Source organism: Onychostoma macrolepis, chromosome 02, assembly GCF_012432095.1.
Source record: "Onychostoma macrolepis isolate SWU-2019 chromosome 02, ASM1243209v1, whole genome shotgun sequence".
NCBI classification, from domain to species: Eukaryota; Metazoa; Chordata; class Actinopteri; order Cypriniformes; family Cyprinidae; genus Onychostoma; species Onychostoma macrolepis.
The window spans coordinates 13,594,377-13,617,439 of NC_081156.1; the positions used below are offsets into that span (position 1 = coordinate 13,594,377).

The 23,063-nt window shown below is 36.3% G+C and overlaps 1 protein-coding gene across 3 annotated transcripts in view; it reads left to right on the forward strand.

Annotated features, from left to right (window-relative positions):
- Positions 1–22,733, forward strand: part of vav3b (vav 3 guanine nucleotide exchange factor b) — a 59,617-nt gene extending 36,884 nt beyond the window's left edge. For 2 of the 3 annotated variants that reach the window (XM_058759167.1, XM_058759175.1), the window contains 10 exons: positions 1,525–1,547; positions 1,916–1,949; positions 5,316–5,446; positions 9,052–9,117; positions 9,584–9,618; positions 9,748–9,864; positions 10,532–10,619; positions 11,756–11,864; positions 16,783–16,931; positions 20,635–22,733. In XM_058759167.1, the coding sequence (XP_058615150.1) occupies positions 1,525–1,547; positions 1,916–1,949; positions 5,316–5,446; positions 9,052–9,117; positions 9,584–9,618; positions 9,748–9,864; positions 10,532–10,619; positions 11,756–11,864; positions 16,783–16,931; positions 20,635–20,676 (794 nt within the window). In that variant the 3' untranslated portion in view covers positions 20,677–22,733. Of the gene's footprint in view, positions 1–1,524; positions 1,548–1,915; positions 1,950–5,315; positions 5,447–9,051; positions 9,118–9,583; positions 9,619–9,747; positions 9,865–10,531; positions 10,620–11,755; positions 11,865–16,388; positions 16,470–16,782; positions 16,932–20,634 lie in introns of all 3 variants that reach the window. The other variant, XM_058759182.1, reaches the window with a different exon arrangement.
- Positions 22,734–23,063: the final 330 nt, after the last annotated feature.

The window sequence follows — 23,063 nt, forward strand, 5'->3', positions numbered from 1 at the left end:
ATTTTCACAGCCTTCTTTGATCATACTTAGCAAGGGTGCCAATATGTTTGGCCATGACTGTGTGTGTGTATGTGTATATATATATATATATATATATAAAAAAGTTTTTTTTTTTTGCATATTTGTCACACTTCATCAAACAAATTTTAATATTACACAAAGATAACCTGAGTAAATACAATGAAATAATGATTTCATTTATTAAGGGAAAAAAGCTGTCCAATCCTACCAGGTACTACGTGAAAAAGTAATTGCCCCCTAAATCTAATAACTGGTTGTGCCACCCTTTGCAGCAACAACTGCAATCAAGCATTTGCGATAACTGGCAATGAGTCTTTTACATCGCTGTGGAGGAATTTTGGCCCACTCTTCTTTGCAGAATTGTTTTAATTCAGCCACATTGGAGGCATTTTCAAGCATGAAAGGACTGTTTAAGGTCATGCCACAGCATCTCAATCGGATTGAAGTCCGGACTTTGACACTCCAAAACCTTAATTTTGTTTTTCTTGAGCCATTCAGAGGTGGACTTGCTGGTGTGTTTGGGATCATTGTCCTGCTGCATAACCCAAGTGCGCTTGAGCTTGAGGTCACAAACTGGCGGCCGGACATTCTCCTTCAGGATTTTCTGATAGAGTGCAGAATTCATGGTTCCAACAGTTATGGCAGAGCAGCCCCAGACCATCACACTACCAATAACATGTTTGACTGTTGGTATGATGTTCTTTGTATGAAATGCTGTGTTGGCTTTACGCCAGATGTAACGAGACACACACCTTCCAAAAAGTTCAACTTTTGTCTCATCAGTCCACAGAATATTTGCCCAAAAGTCTTGGGGATAATCAAGATATTTTTTGGCAAATGTGAGACAAGCCTTTGAGTTCTTTTTGGTCAGCAGTGGCTTTTGCCTTGGAACTCTCCCATGGATGCCGTTTTTGCCCAGTCTCTTTCTTATTGTTGAATCATGAACACTGAGCTTAATTGAGGCAAGTGAGGCCTGCAGTTCTTTAGATGTTGTTTTGGGTTCTTTTATCACCTCCTGGATGAGTCGTTGTCGCGCTCTTGGCGTAATTTTGGTTGGCTGGCCACTCCTGGGAAGGTTCAACACTGTTCCAAGTTTTCTCCAGATAGTGGCTCTGACCATGGTTCGATGATGATCTAAATCTTTTAAGTGTGACAAAAATGCAAAATATAAAAAAAAACAGGAAGGGGGCAAAAACCTTTTCACGGCACTGTGTATATATATATATATATAACTTCAGTGTCACATTTTTGGAAAAGATGCATGTGCAACACATACATTTAACATACAAAGGGAATAGTACAAAGCAGCAACAACAACAATAATAGTAACAAACAAACAAATCATAATAAATTAAAGAACAAAAACATCTAGATAATTCTACTGTATTTACTTGCTGTCTAAACTTTAGACTCTAAAATAATGCCACAGAATTGCAATTTGTACATGTACAGACTTTTTGCTGCCTTTACAATTTTTCTTTTACTCTTTCATCATGGTTTCAGGTGCTGCTGTTCAAAAACCACAGGTGAAACCACATATAAATTCATCTAAATCTAAATTGTTTGTCCATATAATACACTTCAAAGATGGTATTTCCAGACTGCAATATAAAATGATCTTCCTTTATGGATATTTGGAAGAATCCAAAGAGTAAATTATTGTATAATGCTGTCTGAAGTATATTTTCATTTAAATTTATGTTCATACTACTGACAGAATGCAGTCTTAAACAGGAATAACAGAATCGATGTTAGATTGTTTCTTTGTGTCAGTGTGTTAATTCACTTTGACAATATTTTTACCAGTGTTGCAAAAAGCAGATAATAATAGCTGAGTGTGTTCATATTGCAGAGAATCTGTTAATGATATTCTCTCCCTTCTCTCATTTCACAGAGAAAGACAACACCTAGGAAACAAGAAGACCAAGGTAGGTGTCTTTCTCTTCAGCATGTTTCTGTATATAGACTGTGATGTTGTCAAAACTGGTGTAAAACTCTTTTATATAATATTATTTTAAACATTTAATGTGCTACACACAGTCTTTTGTTCCACATCAGCAGCGTTATTGTTTGTTGTTCATATGAGGAGGTTCATTCAGGTTCTAATTGCTGGAAGCTCAGTGAGTAAGTCTTTGAATTCTGATCCATGTGGCCTTCCCAATACACTGTGTATCATCAGAATGATGATGAGGATGAGGGTTATCTCCATTATCATGCAATAATATTTGAGTAGTTGAAATACTTCTGGGAATGTTTGTACAGTGTGTAATTTATCTATATAAAACTACTTTAAACAGCAATTATGATACACTCACTTTTATGACCTCATATTAATAAATAATTTGTACTTTTTCAAATTCATTTGTCACACCGCATGACTGTTTAAAAGAAACAAGCAAAGGCCACATAGTAATAAAAATGGCGAGGAACTTAAAGAAAGTGCATTCATCTAAACTGTAAACTCTGAACTGTAATTTATTGTTTGCCAACTACACATTTACTATTGGCAGTGTACCGCAGCTCCTTCCTGCAACTATTTAAATAATTTATTTTATAACAAATAGTTTTCAGTCCATAGAGTAACAGTTTAGCATGGTGTGTGAGATCTCTTTACTGTCTTGTCAAGTCAATAAGTCCATATATTAAATAAAAAAGTGGAAAAAATAGAAGAATTTCAATTATATATATTGTTTATAAAATAAGAGTTATAACAGACTGTAATATGTAATTTAATAAAAAGAAAATTTTCATTGTTTTGTGTGTGCTATGAAATCAACATACAACCAATACATTTTGTTGAAATCATTTACCTAAAAAAACATTTTCTATTGAACTGCATCACAGAATTTTCTGTTTATCACCAGTCACGATCATATGCACAACCAAAAACAAAATGAGCAATCGGCTCGAAACCTTACGTTTCTGGTAAGAAAACAATTAAAGTAGATTGAAAGTAAAGTTAGATGGCAACTGTGTGCCGACCTTGTTATGTGTTTTGTCATTCTCAGAAGAATTACTTGTAAACAGTCAGGAGAGATTCTCATTTTCCTCCAAAAACACTACCACATCATTTTATTTTCAGAATGGTGAAACTTCGTGCTCAGCTTAAACAAGTGCTGATTTTCAAAATTGCTGCCGTTCGGTTTTGCTCTTCTGGGACTAAATAACAATCCTGAAGTGCTGAAGAGACTTTCACATGCTGTCGAGTTTGGAAGGGGTGTCTTTATGTTGATGGGAAGTAGAAGTGGTCAAAACAGTACATTATAGAAACAGAACAGAATTACCTTGCTTATTTGTTACTGTATAATTTAAAGGATAAATTTCCGATTTAACAGAGTGTTTTGACCAATGTGTGACTTTCAAATAAGCTCGAGTGTGCTGACAACTGAAGTGATTTTATTATCTTTATTACTTACACAGTTCTCTAATGTTTTGAAAAAAACAGCTCTGGCACATTTGGCTGTGTTAATTGGAGCATTCACTTCTACGACATTGTACTTCTCAGTAACTGCAGTGGATTAAGTGCTTGTATTGAGAAAGTGTGATTTGAACACATTCGTGAATGCATTCTTTCTTCTGGACATCTAATGTTCACACCAGTTTTAGCAGGTTGAACATCTTGATTCAGGCAGTTGATAAACTGAAGATAACAAGGCAAGTTATAAGTTATCCAAGAACACAACATGGGATATTCTCTTCTTCCTCTTCAATATCATCCTACGTTTCCTCACATGGATAGGTTGTTTCAGGATTACTATCTGGAACACTTTTCTCTTCCATAGATCTGGTTTGAGAAAACTGAACTTGTATGTTATGATTTAAGAATTTTGTCACAAATTTGAAACTCCTGGTGAACACTACATAAAACACCTGGGATGTCAAATATGTGTGATCCTTCTAGTTAGCTTCGGGCCTGCCAGGGTCAATTTAGTGGGGTGTAGTGGCAGGAAAACTCCTCCTCTGTGCTATCCGTTATTGCCACTGCTGTACCATATTATTGTTCATGATTCAGAAGAAATTGTAAGTTTGTACAATATTGCTGTTTTTACTATATTTTTGATCAAATAAATGCAGCCAGGGAAAGCATAAGAGACTTCGGCGACACATACATACATGCATACATACATACTGTACATTTGCCACTACTATATCACTACCAGAAACATGCCTTGGCTGTCGCAAAATCATTTCCTGGTTTTAAAAGGCCTATAGTTGTAAAAGTCACTGTACCTGTCATATTTAAATTAGCTATATTAATCATGTCAAAAGGCTTAATGATCACATAGTATTTAGCTTTCATACTGTACAGTTTTATATTTTAGTAATAGAGGATGCAGTTCAGTCTAGAGGCATAGATCTCCATAAAGCTCTCCAATACATGTAAAACAACTGTTTTTACTGTCTACTTTAAGAACCGGGCACCTGGCAGTATTAAAAACAAGAAGTTTATAGACTGGATACTAAGGAGCTGTTTTATGCTAGGAGAAACCCCCAGCCTCAGTCTAAGGCTTCAGGGGGAGTTTATGTTGTTCCCCAGCCTTATTAACCACGCTGTACACTGAGGCTCTAGAGTAAGAAACGCCCTCAGATGATCTCCTTCTCTGTCATTAGTTATTGTCACTGCCTTTTGATTTAGTGGATAGGGTTGTGGAAACAATTTCTGATGTGTGTCACTTTATTTGTCCTTTGTGAAAGAGAAAAGTGAACATTCGCTTTGGATTTTGAAAGGCTACCCACTGAGCTCTAGCACAATGCTGGAGTGGAGCAAAAACTGTGGTTGTGTTGCTTGATGTGAAATTCATTTTATAAACTGTTTATAAAAGGCTATAGTTGTTATTAAGTGTATCATAAGCGTAAGCTTTCTAGCTTTATTTTTTTTTCTTTATTTGTATTTTATTTTGCCTAATTGCTGTCTATCAGTTTCATACGACACATCGCCTGTAATCTTTTACGTAATTCCTTATTGTACTGCATTCAATGTAAACTTGTTCTCAAACCATTTGATGCATGCAGTCTGATGCATTCAATTAGAAAATGAGTTGGACTTGATTTGTTTCCATTGTGAATTATTTGCTGACTGTGAAAATTGGCTGTTAAGTACCAAAATGGAGTCAAGTGGTTGAAAAATAAGAGGGCTGGTGATGTCAGCTAAAATCAAAACTTTTCAGAAGTGAAGTAGGTCAAAAATCTTTTCTTTGGAATGATGTACACAGATGCAACATGCAAAATAAGACCAGGAACATGTTTTAGGAATAGTGCCAATATTGCTTTTTTGTCACATTTTACTTTTACAGGTTTGCCAAAAATGCTGGTCATCAGAGACTATTTTGGGGTTCCCAGTCCTCCGGACGGACTGCCACTGAATGCTCAGATTGGTGATGTCATAGAGGTCATCTATGCCGATCCTCACAGCTCCTGGTGGGAGGTCAGATAAAGCACAGTAGGATTTAAACACCAAATAGAGGAATTGTATTCTGTGGTGTCATGGGACCCCGATGCTTGATCACAACATATATCAAAGCAAATAGGGCAACAAATGTCTTATGATGTTTCAACCAAATGATAAATGCAATAACCAGTATTTCCATAGCCAACATTTAGGTTAATTATAAATTTTGATTTAATTAATTAATTTTTATATATTTCAATATTTTTATTTTTTTAAATATATTTATTCTGCAAGTATTCATTAAATTGATAATAAAAATAAGGTTTGTTGCAAAGGTTTTAAGTTAATTTTATATTACTGTATATAATGGTTGTTGTCTATTAGCCTAGTTTAAGAAACGACTTTACTAAATAATAAATTCTTAAATCTAATTTATTAATATTACTCTGTACTCTCAGCTCTAGAAATATCATTATGAAATAAATGTTTTTCTCTAATACACATTGGCCACAATTAACGGCACCCTTTTATTCAATACTTTTTGAAACCTCCATTTGCCAGTTTAACAGCTCTAAATTTTCTCCTATAATGCCTGATGAGGTTAGAGAACACCTGACAAGAGATCAGAGACCATTCCTTCATCCAGAATCACTCCAGACCCTTTAGATTCCCAGCTCCATGTTGGTGCTTCTTCTCTTCAGTTCACCACTCATTTTCTATAGGGTTCAGGTCAGTAGACTGGAATGGCCAGTAGAAGCCTGGTTTTGTGCTCAGTAACCCATTTTTGTGTCGTTTTTGAGGTTTGTGTTTGGATTATTGTATGGTTGGAAGATCCAAACATGGCCTGTTATAAGATTTCTAACAATATAAGTCACTCACTTATTGATTTTTTTATCTGTTGGTATTTGATAGAATCCATGATGCCATGTGTCTAAACAAGGTGTCCAGGACCTCCAGCAGAAATATAGGCCCACAACATCAAAAATACAGCATTATATTTCATTGTACACATGGGGTACTTTTTATCCCTGTGTTCACCAAACCCATCTTGAGTGTTTGCTGCTAAAAAGCTCATGTTTTAGTTTCATCTGACCATAGAAGCCAGTCCCATTTGAAGTTCCAGTCATGTCTGATAACTGAATATGCTGGAGTTTGTTTTTGGATGAGCGAGGAAAATTTTTCTTGAAACCCTCCCAAACAACATGTGGTGATGTAGGTGCTGTTTGACAATTTTATTATTTTTTTTAAGGTTTTCTGACCCCGAGACTCAACTATTTTCTGCAATTCTCCAGCTGTGGTCCTTGGAGAGTCTTCAGCCACTCAAACTCTCCTTCTCACCATGCATTAGGATGATATAGACACATGTCCTTTTCTAGGCAGTTTCGAAATATTTTATGTTGATTGAATTTTCACTGCTCTTGCTCTTTTCTTAAAGCCACTTCACTAATTTGTGAAGCTCAATTATCTTTTGCTGCACATCAGAAATATATTCTTTGGTTTTTCTTATTGTGATGGATGATTAAGGGAATTTGGGCTTTGTTTTCCCTCCTATTTATATTTCTGTGAAACAGGAAGCCATGGCTTGATAATTTCATGTTCATAATCACCCTGGAGTGCTCAAAATTGTGAATATGAATGGGAATATACTTCAGAGATATTTTACTCATAAGAATTTCTAGGCGTGCCAGTAATTGTGTCCAACGTGTATTTGAGAAAAACATTTATTTCACAATGATATTTCCCCCCATTTTAAATTCTTATTATCCAATGAAAGGTTAGATTTTTATAAATAAAACATCAAAAGGATTAACAATGCAGATTAATTTTCACAGCCTTCTTTGATCATATTTACCAATGGTGCCGATATTTTTGGCCATGACTGTATTTTCCCCCATTTTAAATTCTTATTATCCAATGAAAGGTTAGATTTTTGTGAATTTTTTAAATAAAAGATCAAAAGGATTAACAATGCAGATTAATTTTCACAGCCGCCTTTGATCATATTTACCAAGGGTGCCGATATTTTTGGCCATGACTGTATACTACTGTAAATACATACACATCTGAACTCAACTTAGTACAACTTTAGTACAATAATTCCTTTTTTCACATTGCTTTCTAATATGAACTGATACCTAAATGAGCCATCAGATATAGTGACTACAGAGCACAGTCTTTGTTCAGGCATGTTTCGGCATTGCTGGTTTGTCTCTAGCTTATTGTCACAGACTGTTCCTGTGTTATTTATTTCTGGCTCGTGCCGGGTTGCTGTGGCTCTTTTTCTCTATGGTTTATAGTGGCACTAAAACCTCATCTTCCTCCTGGTGTTGCTCCAATCTGGCCGACGCGTCTCGAACAGCTCGGCGGGGAATAGACACTTAGCGAGATTTCCCATGCTTTATGCTGGGCCATTTCTTCCTGATAGCACACACCGAGGTAGAAAAAACCCTACAGCTCAAAAATGAATGCCAAGAGATTCACCGAGCCAACAGACTGAGACAGGCAGCGGCTAGACATGCATGTCATCCATGGTTCTCCACGCACCAGGCAGGTCATAGAGGGGAGCGAGAAGCGCTGCTGTTGAATGATAATGCACATCACTGGTTTATTTTATCTTGTGTGAAACGACACTTAACTCTTAATAAGGCTACTAAATCTTCAGGGTCCCATGACACCAAAGAATGGAATTACAGAGCACTAAGCATCCATCTCCCATGTTACTGGAAGACAATTATCTCTGTCCCGTTGCCAGAACAGTGCAATCGATCACTGTAATTTAATTTGATCCTTTAGGCTGCCAACTGTTTACTCTAATGGGGTAATAAGTTTAATCTTTATCATACGCTTATCTGTGGCGTAACAAATATAAAGGGCTTTCAAAAGCTACGGCGAAACATTATTAAGCCGAATAAATCATGAATACAGTTCCAGTTTGGGGCTCCAATCTAATTTGGGGTAGAGGTGCATTTTTCTGAAATTCATTTCATACTTGTTAAAGATGATCTTAAAGGGGGCCAGGAAACAAAAATATATATTTTGCAGTATAGTTGTTTGAGAAGAGGCTCATTACACCCTCAGTCAAACCTTTAGCCAAACTCGCAATCAATCTTAGGCTGCTAAATTTTGGCATCTAGTTCCACCGCATTCACATCGCATTATAACCTCCCAGCTGTTGTTTCATACCGAGTCGGGGGGAATTGTCGCTTTTTATCCAAAAATATACAGATAATTGTGGCTGAAGCCATGCAAGAAATGAGCCTATTTTAAAACTGGCATCCGGCCTGCGATTGCTCAATACAATCTATTGCACGAGGACATAATACGAAACTCGGGTCTAATGTAATTCATAAATCCAAATATGCTCGGAGCAGCAATATCAAACAATGGCTTATTGGCGAGTGTCGTGATTCACGAGGTTCTGCCGTGGAAGCTGTATGATTATTCAGCATTAGTTGATGCTTTCATTCTGATGCGTAACGGAGTTTAACCGTGGGTAGGGGCTGAACAGTAATTAACTGTGGCTCTAAATGAGATTCACTGCTTGTTGTGAGCTAATTGTCTTAGATTTATTAAAGCAAAGGGGAGGGGGAGCATCGCCTCAAAGCAAATATAATGCAATTAACAACCACACGTCTTGGCAGGGCAAAATCCTGACAACGCAAGAGACCGGCTTCTTTCCAAGTGATGCAGTCAAACCCTGCCCATGTGTAAGTATGTATATTTGTATGACTTGCATAATCATTTTAATGCTTTAAGATATCTATTTGTGTGAACTATATACAGTACATCGACGGCCAAAAGTTTTGAATAATTGTGATTATTAAATGTGTTGGAAAGAAGTCTCTTATGCTCACCAAGGCTGCATTTATTTAATCAAAAATACAGTAAAACAGCAATATTAAGTATTAGTACAATTTAAAATAACTGAATATATGTGACAATGTAATATATTCCTGTGTTGGCAAAGCTGAATTTTCAGCAGCCATTACTCCAGTCTTTAGTGTCACATGGTTCTTCAGAAATCATTCTAATATGCCGATTTGTTCTCAATTAATTATTAATAATGGTTTGAATTATATATAAACATTTTCAACATTGATAATGAAAAACTTAAATGCGTATAACTTGTGTATATATAAGTATGTCGTTGTTTATAATGTTTCTCATCCTCAGCTACCGAGGACAGTCGACTATTCAGCTCAACCCTGGTATGTCTCAACAGTAAATGTTTAACCACATTTATTCCAATATCCATATGACACAAAATAACCTGCATGACTGCATGTGCTGAGTGTTGTTTTGGTTTTAACCACTTGCATGTTGGCTTGTGCGGGCAGGTTCGCCGGGCCCATGGAGAGGCACCACGCAGAGTCTGAGCTCATGGAGAGAGAGAACAGCACCTACCTGGTGCGATACAGGACCCGGGAGAGCAGAGAGTACGCTATCAGCATCAAGTACGTGTAGCTATAATCCCACTTCATATATTTCAGCCAGAGTGTTTTTATTGTGCATAAAATTGGCGTGACAGATAGTCGTGAGGTCCTTGCACGGACATCCTTTTGCATGCAAAGCTTAGATTTCTTCATGCGTTTCCTTCCATGGAACCCAATGCATTATGCATCATGGAATTTGCATACAGCTAATGTGTGGCATAGATGTGGTCAGTGAGTGATCACATACATACTCACTGTGGGCTTTATTACCTCAGAGCATTTAATAGTTGCATGTCTCATGCTTAAACCAATCACAAGGTCTTTGTTAAAATATTTTATCCTCTGAATGTGTTGACCTGCGGTCAGGGACTGACAGCACTATTCCACATCCTTAGGTTATAGTTAACTCTCCACGACAAGCTCATATTTAAAGTTTAAAGGGAATGGTGGATTTTAAATATCTGGTTCAAGGTTATGAAATAACCTACCACTTAACATCAGATCTTCTCCTTCTCATGAAGTCTTTAGATTCAGTATTTATAGGAATAGTTCACCCAAAAATGAAAATTGTCATCATTGACCTGTCCCTTTAACACTCACTTATTGCCAATCACTGCATTAAAAGAGTTTTAAAAGTGGAAATATTGACAATCTTGGAATGGTTACAGTGATTCTCTGCCATCTGCAGGTACAACAATGATGTAAAACACATTAAGATTCTCACCAAGGAGGGCTGCTTCTACATTGCCGAAAGCAGGACGTTCAAGACTGTGTTAGTAAGTGGGTTTGAGTTGCACAGAAGCAATGGTCTTCATCATCATTTGCTCTATTTATCATCACCGTATGAATACATATGTAGGGTGCTATAATTTAGTGTCGCTAGCTGTGCTGCAGAGACCTGAGCTTTTTTTATCGAAAAACCAGAACATGTGCTGATCTGCATATTTCTGTATCTCATTAGCATAATTAATAATGGGAGACCAGCTATTAATCCATCAAAGTCATCAATACCACTGCAACCTTGTTACGTTTTCTTCTCTGGTTTTAAAATGATCAAGTTTCCTTAATAAAATACACTGTGGTGACAGCATGTACTGTAAGAAGGAAAGCTATAATGTATACAAAAGTACTGAATGATTATTAATTCATATGTCATGGTACTCAAAGAGGTGTGTCAAAGAATAGTATTACCATAGTGCACATCCATAAAACAATGCATGTATGTTTTTGTATGTGTGAGCATCTATGTATAATTGTAGCTGTTCCACTAAGATTAAATAAGGCAGGGTTTCCCAACTGCAGCTGTTGGAAAGGTAATAATGAATTACCTCATAAAAATGTAAAATTAAATGATGTTTTATTAACAAAGTTCGAGGAGGAGCACATTCAGCACAGGTGGAGGATGTTCAAATAATCAACTTAATTAGCATGATAGTACATGAAAATATCTATATACAGCCAACTTACCTCTTTCCCACTACAGTTTTTCTGGCATCCCTCCTCACTCCTAACTATTCTTGTCCCAGCTTGGGGATATGGGGAGTTCTCTGGGTTCGGGCTATATTTTGAGCTTGGAGGCCTCCGCTTGGACAGCACACCAAATATGCAAGCTATTCGCTCAATCTGATGACAGAAAAGTAAAGTGTGAACTCGTGAAAATAAATAAAAATAATCAAAATGAAACACTTACTAAAAAGATGCTATTTTTTTTTTTGTTTACCTGTGTGTGATTTAACCATTAACCAACAAAAAAGAGAATTGTGAACGTGTGAATGTGTTGATAATTATTAAAATATTAACTTAAAATTACAAGGGGACTTCAGGTAAATATTGTAGGTCAAAGAGGTTCAGCTGGCAAAACATTTTGGGAATCCCTGAAATAAGCATTTAAACTTGTGATTTTTCTGTTCAGGGACTGGTTGAGTATTACAAACAGCACTCTCTGAAAGAGGGTTTCCGTACTCTGGACATTACTCTGCAGGTGCCCTATAAGGAGCTTGGTACTGGACTCACACCAGCTGGTGAGTATCATACACCTTGTTTAAATTCACAAATTTTCAGATTCACAAATCAGATCTCTTTTTTCATTTTTTTTTTCAAATTTGATTCAAACCCCATATGGAGATGGTTTGAAGTGTAATTCCAATCAGATTTTTACTGATGCATCTCAGTCTTTTTTACTGATGCTCTGGCTGCTCAAATCGGATTTCAAATAGCCTTTTGCATCATTCTTAATGTGACACACAACAATAATGTCAAACCGTTGATGGAAATGCCAGAAGTATTTACAGTATTCAAACAAAGCCGAATCTGGCTGTGACTATGGCACGGAACATCGCAATATATACCAGTCTCATCCATTGCTGAGTTTTTCTTGTGCGACAGAGAAGTTCTGCATCGTAACTCAATTGGAGCGCTTATTTGGAGATCGAGATGATGCACCTCTATTTTTCCTGCATCTGTTGAAAGCCTCATCAAAAAGTGGGTATGCTTGTGTTGTGCTATGCAGATAAGTTGGTTATGTCTGGACACACAAATCGGATTTGATCGCTTGCAATTAATAGTCAGCCTGAAAAGATCTGATTTGCCTGCAGTCTTGGGGTATTTGGACTTGAGACTTGGACTCGGACTTGGACTCAGACTGCAATTATGAATGAACTTGGACTCAGAAGGACTCGGGTGGACTCAGACTTGAACATTTTGGACACAGAAAGTTTTCAGAGTTCAGACAAATTCATGCCATGTGTAACATAAAAGATAAATAAGTAACGACATAAAATGAAGATAAAAGGTCTCCCACTCAAACTCAATTGATTAAAAACTAGGACTCGACTAGGTGGACTCAGACCCAACACTAACATTAGTCTCTTCTAGTCGTTCACATTGACAATGACTTCCAGTAATGAAGTGACCGAAATTCATTTTCCAGTTACTTCAATCATTGCAACTCAAGAAAGTTGAAAACAGTGTAACTTTTTCATATAGTGGTGGAGCTATCACCAATGCAACTGAAGACAGAGGAGGTTTTTTTTTTTTTTTTTTACAACAATTTGTACAGCACCCATTTCTATTAGTAACAGAAAAGCAAGCTCCGAGGATCTCCTGGTTTTGGCTCATTGAGACAGATAGGTAGATCTCTGACCGGATTGCTGAATCGGTGAGTTGCTGACGGAAGAATAGCTGCAATCAGATCATTTCGATTCACGAATGATTCATTCATCACTTATGCGATTATAACTTATACAACATGTTCATTGAAAAGAATCATCTCATTCACAAAAAAGAAATTGCTATCACATCTGCAAGCGGGTGCTGATTTCTTCCTTTTGAAATAAATACAAATTTCTGTCAAGAAACTTTAGATGACACAGGTTGGTAAGTTTTAACTCAATCTCATATAATCACGTTATCATTTACAGCTGATTGGTTTATTTTCACATCAGCAGTCAAAGAGATTCGTGCTCAGCATTTAAATACTTGGCTAGTGATTGCTGTAGCAGTTTCAGCACACCCTCCACCTTCCCCAGCTCCACCTGTATAGATCTGCTATGGGGTAATTTCATGTATGTTACATTGGGGGTTAGTATGTTTTCTGCTCACAGCAGCATATCTGTGGATGTATTGGCAGTAGCAAGTCTCGGTACTCAGTACTCGGTACAGAATCGTTTATGAAATGTAGTGAAGTAAAAAGAATGATATTATGATTTGGAACGTAATGAAATAAGTAAACATTTGACAAAATAAAAACATTCAGATAAAGTACAGAATCAAATACAAGTACAAATACATACCACTGATGTGATATAATGCATTACAGTACGCACTGCTGTAATCTTTATCTAAACAAAAACGTTTCCATACAGAATGTGAGTTTTTAGCAAAACTGATTTGTTGCCAAAATAGAAAGACATATTAATTTGCACTAACAGTACAGTTTAAAGTGTTACAGCCAGTTGCGCATGCAGTAACACTAGGGCATCCAGCAGTAGGAATGTCTTCCAGCGACCAACAGTACAGTGACATGTCGACCTTCAGCGATTAAAATCACCGTCAGTGTGAATGGGTCTTCAGACAGGTCCTCTTTTAATGCCAGGAGGCATAGCTGGCTCTCAGGATGTGTTTTTAGCTGGTGACTTGCTTACGCGTCCCGACACCTCTCAGGCTCTTTTGATTAAATATAAAGGTTGGGTGAAAACATAGTGTGTGCATATACACATGTTGCTTTCATGGTGTATCAACGTACGTGTTTACTGCAGCTTTCATTACCCAAGATGGCTCCTCAAAGAGACAGACAGATGCTGTGAAGCGAGTCGTACGCACTCGGCACCTGGCAGCAGGAAAATGGCTGTTTGTGTCTGGCTCTGCAGCCGCTGCTGCAGGCGACGTGGAGAGAGAGAGGACTCGGCTAAACAAGACGCTGGTGCTGCGCTCAAGTAGCACCGGCGATCTCTCTGACATGACATGACAGTTTGCTTTGAGTTACAGGAAAAAGCCATGATGGATGCTAAGCTCCCCCTCACCTGTAGGGACTCGGCTGCTTTTCTCTCTCACAGCTAAGAGAAAAAACAGTCCCTGCACTGAGAAATGAAAGGGCAACTAGTGGAGACACGGGAAGTCAGCTTTATTGAACAGAGAGAGAGACGTGTCACGTAGAAAAAGGCTTAGCGAACGAATATGGCTTTGTTGATAGAAAGAACAGGATAGTGGGGATTGTGAATTGGGGATTTCGTGGTTCTATTTGTCCTTTTTTCCTCAGCATCCTTGGCTTGTTAGAGGTGTTTATGTTTGACTGCCACTCTCAGTGACGCATCCTTTCACGAACCTCAGCAGAAAATCCGGGCCCTCGATGTATCCTGGGACAGCGCTCTCGCTGATGTGCCCCAAACCAAAACGCATGCAAATACTCAGACAGATCATTCCGTGTGTGGGCGCTGACACGTCTGCAGGCGTTGAGTGTTTGGTAAACACGTTGAACACAAAGGGAGATATCAGGGTTGTGTTTGATAAGCTAATGTGAGGAATGGTATTTACTAGACAGATATGTCTAGTTTCAGTTCTGACTATAGATATTCAAAGTGTAATTGGCTGCATGATTTCTGCAGGTGATTTCTGAGTGACAGTGTAACAGGTAAAAGTAGTTGGCTCATCGCCCACTGCTTCGTTCCCCCCAAAGGAGATGCAAAGCAGGCAGGCAAACATATTGTGGATTTGACGTTTGCTAGTTTACATATTAGAAAGTCCTGGATGCTCAGATGGGCTTTCAGATGGTAACAGGACTCACGCTCTGTATGAACGCTACCACAGCTGTGTCAGTGACAGGGCCAGGAGCACACACTCATGTGTTCTTGGCAAAAGCCACCAGAACACCTAGAGAAAATGGTGTACAAAAAAAAACAAAAACAAATCGACACTTACAGGAATGGGTGGCCTATGTAATTTTCAAGCTCTACGATATGTTTTTTTTAACCGTATCCCAGCTGCTTCTGCCCAAAAAATACAGTATGCGGTTCATAAAAGTAGTCCATATGGCTGAAGTAGTCTAAATTTGGTCTTTTCTGTCATCATTTATACACGACCATGTTGTTCAGAACCTGTATGACTTTCTTCTGTGGAACATGAAAGAAGGTATTTTGAGAAATGTGTTTTTGTCCATATAATAAAAGTCAATGGTGTCCAAAATAGGGCTGTGCAATAAATATATGTCCATATTTATTTGAAAAAACAAATCCATGGTACCGGTATTAATCAAAATTTTCGATGTAGCCAGTATTTTTTAGACGATCAGATGTGTGTCGCTAAAAAGTCTGCATATTCTCTTTGTGAAAGAGTACCACAGTTAGTAATAATATTGCAACATTATTAAAACATGACATTGGTAATTTATTATTATTATTATTTTAAGAAATATCATACAACCAATATATTTTGAAAAAAAATACAAATTCAACAATGCAATGTTTGTTTGTTAATTATATTTTTTATTTGTTTATATTTTAAAAGATGCATTAAATTTATCAAAAGTTTCAGTAAATGCATTTATAATGTTACAAAAGATTTCTAGTTCAAATAAATGTGGTTCTTTTGAACTTATATTCATCAATGAAAAAAAAAGTATTGTCGTTTCCACAAAAATACAGAGCAGCAAAACTGTTGTTTACATCTAAAGCTATGTTTATATTCATGCTTGAGGTCTAACAAACATGTGGGATGCATTTCCTTCCTCATTTATTGTATGAAATAAATATTATATATTATATACTGAATAATATATTTTTGGCAGTATTATTGTGCAGCCCTAGTCGAAAACAACAATGGACCTTATTGACTTATTTTATGGACCTTATTGATTTATTTTATGTTCATTGAGACATCTTCTTGTGTGAAACTTGTGTGAATCTCAAGACTGGCATATTTCATTCGCCCAGTGCTGTGTGGAGTTCTTTATATCAGCTTGTTTATGTTTGTTTTGTTGAAAATGTCTCCGTTAAGATCTCTGGGTTTTTGTGTTCTTATTTTCTTTGCTCTGCCTCGGCTTGGATCCTAAGCTCCAGTGCTGTGTGGGCTTTCCGTTTTGAGTCCCACCAGCTACAGTTTTGTTCCTCCCTCCCCCTCACCCTTCTGGTCAGGTACAGCTATCAGCCACCCGTCTTATCCATTTCCCCCTCTAGCCATCTCAGTCTCTTCTCCCTGTGTTTGCTTCAGCTCTCTGTGTAGTGTATGTGTGCTTTCTGAGAGCTGCTGAGAAAAGTGGATCTGTATCCACATTTTGTGTGTGAAAATGTCTGTGCATGATGCAATGCCATTTGTGCCAAAATCTCCAATCATCTTGTTGCACCATCACATGTTTTGTCCTACTTGGCATGTCTTGTGGAAACATTGGTGTCTCACTCTTTTTGTCTTTTTTTTATAGCAACTTGTTTTTTTCCCCTTCTCCCTCAGTTTTGACCCCGAGAGTGCTTGGCATTGCACTGGCACGATATGATTTCAGCTCCAGAGATACACGGGAACTCTCTATGCAGGTGGGCGACCTGGTGAAGATCTATATCAAGTGTACCAATGGATGGTGGAAAGGTGAAGTCAATGGCCAGGTGAGGAAAAACACTCTTATACACCATTATTCACTTGAAACTCAAGTATGAAAGCAGTTCTCTGGAGGTTTTGGTGCTTTCATGTTTGTTTAGATAGTGTGAAGCTTTTCTTCCAACCTTGCACATCATGAAACTGAACTCTTGCCCTTTCATGCAAATCACAGTTCATGGTTTCTCAAAAGGGAAATGCTAGGCACACTGCAGCAAAAAAAATGGTTGTCAGAGTGCTAAATCCAGCTCTGTTCACACACAGTCGGATATGAAGAACTGACAACAGAAAATGTTAAATCATTAGTCAGATTAGTTAAAAAATAGAACTTTGATATATTGTTTGTTATTTAATTATTTTTTTCTAATATTTTATATTGAGACTACTGCTCAAAAGTCAGTAAGATTTTTTAAAGAAATTTAAAATTCAGATGTATTACAAAGTGCATTTCATGGTGAATTTAAAATACATTTAAATTGATCAAAAGTGAGAGTAAAGGCTTTTATAATGTTACAAAATATTTCTAATTCAAATAAACGCTGTTCTTTTGAACTTTCGGTAACACTTTAGAATAATGGTCCGTTGTTAACAAGTAACTATGCAGGAAGTAATAGGTAGCACTACATTAACACTTAACTTAATACTATTAACTAATAGAGAAGTAAGATTAACTAAGCAGTAAGTAGTAGCAAATTTAGGAGAAAGGTAGTTCCTTATTAGATATTTGATACTTATTAAATAAAAATCTCCTCATTGAGAACTACTTGTGAATTATGACCAATTAATAAAGAATAACCAATTAATTCCTAATCACAACAGTAACATCTTAAAAGTGAACAATTGGGTTCTTTGTGGAAACTAATTTATGAATAGGATTTCCCCCAAATAATTTGGCTACAGTTTGAAATTGTGACTTCTACTCTTACCAAAGGATGGATGTTCTCTGTTTATTTCAATCAAAAACAGAATAATAATAAAAATAATTAGTTTAAAAATGTTAATAATTAGGAAGTGATTGAATTAGTTAACAATTATGAGCTCTAGTTTGTGTCAGTTCCAGTATGCCTCCGACTCCAAAAGACCTACCTTTAGTGACAGTAGACTGGGGAGGAATTATCTTGAATATAAATAATGATGTTCTCTTGATAAAAGCAGTTTACATCCTTAATGAAGGCATCGACTGCATTTATATTGTGTTAAGCACAAAACAGCATATTTCAGATTACAGTGCCTGCTAAAATATCACTAGTGCCTCACACAAATGTATGAATGTACACTATGTGTCAGATTTAAATATTTTGGTTTCACTTTATTTTGATGGTCCCTTTAACACATTCTATTGACTATAAGTAATGTTGCACCTACATTTCTACTAACTCTCATTACAGTGTTAGTAGTGTATTAGTTGACTAGTAGGGTTAGGGTTAGATTAAGTTGACACATTCTTGCAAAGTTATTATCTGTTGGGAGACCAACACAATAAGGACAATCTACATATTGTAGATATGCAGACAGTCTACTAATACTCTTATGAGAGTTTGTTAACATGTAGTTGCAACATTACTTAGTGTCAGCAGAATGTTCAAAAGGGACCATCAAAATAAAGTGTTAAATAACTTATTAAATTACTTAGTAATTACTGAGTGGTTAAGGTGTTTTTCACTTTAAAATAATGGTCCAGATCACTAGTAGTTCCTGCTGGCTGACAAGGTAACGTTTGAGAGGGGCTAATGTATTTTTCACTTTAAAGCTAAGGTGCTACTAAGGAACTACTAGTGATCTGGACCATTATTTTAAAGTGAAAAACACGTTAACCCCTCAGTAATTACTCACACATAAATTAATAAGTTATGTAATGTTTTATATCTGACACATGATAGAGTCATACATTTGTGTGAAGCACTAGTGATATTTTACCAGTAAGTCATTTGGAGTGGGATACATATTGAAATGACATAAAACAGAGTTCATAATTGTGAACTAATTCAATCATGAGCTTGTCAGCATCACTTCCTAATTATTAAAATTTTTAAGTGAATTATCGTTTTTATTATTATTCTGTTTTTGATTGAAATAAACGGAGAACATCCATCCTTTGGTAAGAGTAGAAGTCAATTTCAAACTGTAGCCGACTTATTTGGGGGATATCATATTCATAAATTAGTTTCCACAAAGAACCCAATTGCTCACTTTTAAGACGTTACTGTTGTGATTAACAGTAATTAATTGGTTATTCTTTATTAATTGGTCATAGTTCGCAAGTAGTTCTCAATGAGGAGATTTTTATTTAATAATTATCACATATCTAATAAGGAACTACCTTTGTCCTAAAATTGTTACTTACTGCTTAGTTAATCTTACTTCTCTATTAGTTAATAGTATTAAGTTAAGTGTTAATGTAGTACTACCTATTACTTCCTGCATAGTTACTTGTTAACAACGGACCATTATTCTAAAGTGTTACCGAACTTTCTTTAAAAATGTACCATGGTTTTCACAAAAATATAAGGCAACACATCTGTTTTCATCACTGATAATAATTAGAAATGTTTCTTAAACACCAAATACTGGAGTAAAAGTTACTGAAAATTCAGCTTTACCATCGCAGGAATAAATAAATAATAAAATATATTAAAATAGAAAAAAATGTTATTTATATATTTTGCAATATTACTATTTTACTGTATTTTTGATCAATGAAATAAAGCCTTAATGAGAGAGAATTCTTTCAAAACATTAAAAATCTTACCAATCCCAACTTTAATGTATTTAATATGTAAAAAAAAAAAAAAATGTAATTAATATTTTAGAAATTTTATTTTAACTAATTTGTGACCCTGGACGCTGAGAAATATTTGTAGCAACAGCCAAAAATACATTGTATGGGTCAAAATTATTGATTTTTTTTTTTTATGCCAAAAATCATTATGTAAAGATCATGTTCCATTAAGATATTTTGTAAATTTCCTACTGTAAATATATCAAAACTTAATTTTTGATTAATAATATGCATTTCTAAGAACTTCATTTGGACAACTTTAGGCGAACAAAGGTGATTTTCTCAATATTTTGATTTTTTTGCACCCTCAGATTCCAGATTTTCAAATAGTTGTATCTCGGCCAAATATTGTCCAACCCTAACAAACCATACATCAATGGAAAGCTTACTTATTCAACTTTCAGATGATGTATAAATGTCAATTTGAGACTGAGATGACTGGTTTTGTGGTCCAGGGTCACATTTTAAACATATTAATGATGCAGTAATGAATATGGGCATGTTTCAGGCCTATTGATTTACATGTTATAATATATCATTGGTACTCATGTTCATGGTAAAATATATATATATATTTTTAAACATATCCAGATCCATGACATAGTAATATAGAGGTGTGAGACTGTAACTGACATTTGAGATTGAAATTAGATTTTAGCCCAGCATTTTCCCTGCAATATAGCTGATCTTAACTCTCCAAGACACCTGAATCTTTCCTCAAGCCTTATTACATTCGCTTTTCTTCATTTCATATGCTCAAGTGCGTTTCTAAGAGAGATGATTAACTGGAAGTGATGACAGAATGACTCTTAATGATTCTTCTGCACATGTCATTATCAGATCTGACCCACAAGAGCTTTCAAACTAGTCACGAAGAAGAAGAGTTACGCTCCGTTAGTCTTCAGTAATGTTTACTGATGCTGTTTATATTACAGGTGGGATGGTTCCCTTCAACTTATGTGGAGGAAGAGGAGTGATCAGTGCAGGATGTTATCCTCTCTATGCTGCAACGGCTTTGGACAAGAAATGTAATAGCGAACAGTGCACCCTTATTTGAGCGAAGCACCACAAACACAGCGATTATCAGTCTCTTCTAATGGGATCCGGTGGACTGCGGTTGAGACCTGCAGCGTGATGCATCCGAGGCCCTGTCGGCTTTGACTGTTTAATTAGTTATGAATGTCCCTCGCTGCTCCACATTCAGTCCAGACATCTCTTTCTCTCACTCTTTTCCTCCCTCTCACCCTGTCACCTCCTGAAATCTTCACACAGGGCCTGGGGCCCCCCTCTCTCTGCCTGTTTAAAATTTAAACTCCATTTCTGTGCTGTGCCGGACCTCCTATAAACTCAAGAGTGGCACGCAGAGAGAAAAGCCCTGAGCTGGCCGTTTTTTCCCTCCACTCGGCGACCTTTATGCAGTGCTTTCAGCTCACCTTGTGCTATAATTGATGATTTCATTCGCCCGTCTGACTCTGCAAAGTTTGGCTGGGGCGAGACGGAGTGCCGTGCTGTCACGAAGCCTTCCTCCCTGCCTCCTCTTCTTCAGCCCTGATAACACTTAGCGGCGCTGCTCTCTCAGGACGCTCGGAGCACTGCACAGTGACAGGAGGCCTGCCGTTCAGTGCGATATCCATCTTAGCCGGCCTAACGCACAGCGCTGTGATCAGTCATCGCTCTGTCTGTTTCTGAACCTCAGGTGCTCCCAAGCAGAATGTTGGCACTGATTTTGGACTGAAGTCAATTTCTTCTCTTGTCATGCAACGGAACGACTTGTTAATGCCGTGGTGTTTGGGGCACTAAGGCTCCTAGGCACTGCAAAAATATTTGGCGAGGTTTATGCCTCTTACAATGTAGAAGAATTATTATGCCTCTTACAAAAAATCTGCTAATGGAAAAATACAAAATACAAAAAATTTTAAAGAAACAAATACTTTTATTCATCAGGGACGCATTAATTTGAGTGGCAATATGTTATGAAAGATTGTATTTCAAATAAATGCTGTTTATTGAACTTTCTGTTCATTTAAGAATCCTGAAAAAATGTATTACAGTTTACACAAAAATATTAAGAAGCACAAATGTTTTCAACACTGATGATAATTAGAAATGTTACTTCCATCAAATCAGCATAATAATTTCTGAAGGATCACATGACACTGAAAACTTTGCCATCACAGGAATAAATTACGTTGTCAGATGTATTCAAATGTAAAATGATTATACAGTAAATATTTTTTACAGTAAATACAGTATCTTTTTTTTTTTTTTGTCTTTTGAAAATACCCCAAACTTTCGAATGGTAGTATGTTTAAGATAGTTTCTCTGAAAATAAGTATTAATATTGTGTGTCATTGTACTTCTCAGGTATGTTTATCTTGTTATGAGGATTTGTAGATTTTTTTTTTTTTTTTACTGGAAAACAAGACAAAAACATTGATATAAAATAGGATTTTTGCACTGTAATAGATATATCAGCTCCCCTTGAATTTGGCAGAGAATTTTTCTCTCAGATGAACTTTTGTTTAAAATAGTTTTGTAAGTTGTTTGTAAAGGAAATTGCTCTCTAAATGCACACACATTTGTTCCAAGCTGCTTTTTTTTTTTTTTTTTGCTAAAATCTAGGTGATATCTTGGTATAGATATTTACATAAATGTAATTTTCACTGCTGTTATAACTGTTAAAGCACCTTCTATGCATTCATGTTGTCTGGTTTTCTTCAGAATAAATATAAATTATCACTTGTTTCACATTGTTTAGTAAGTGAATTTTGTTATGGCTGTGTACAGGGTCGAAACATAAGTTTTTGCCAGTGTTGTGAGAAAATTAACTGGATATAAATACATTTCTTACTGGCCATGAAACTATTTTGTACTACTTTGATTATTTTGTTCTACCCATTACAGTGGCATTATTATAGCTGTTTTGTTCCCTTGTATATTTGTTTTTTCTTGAGCTAGTCCTAATACTGTTCCTCACATTTTATTTTGGTGAGAAATATTCTAGCAAATGTACTTCTCATGGCAAAAATAAACTTCTGACGATAAAATTTTAAAATATGCATTATGCTGCGGTTCCTAATGAAGTTATGGCCAACTTTACATTTTACATGGTGCTCGGCGAATGATAATTTTGGGCATTGGCTCTATATCGGGTCTACGTGGTACTTATTTAAAAATGATGAGATTGTGGTCTCTGTCCAGTGATGACATCAGTATCCCCCAGCTATAAAAGTACACACATCTCAATACATCAATATATTAACATAACTGTTATTTAGAACGTTTTCCTCCATATCCTTTCCATCCAGTTAGTTGTTTGTTTCCCTTTAATAATCCCTTTAAGCCACTTCCTCAGTGACATCAT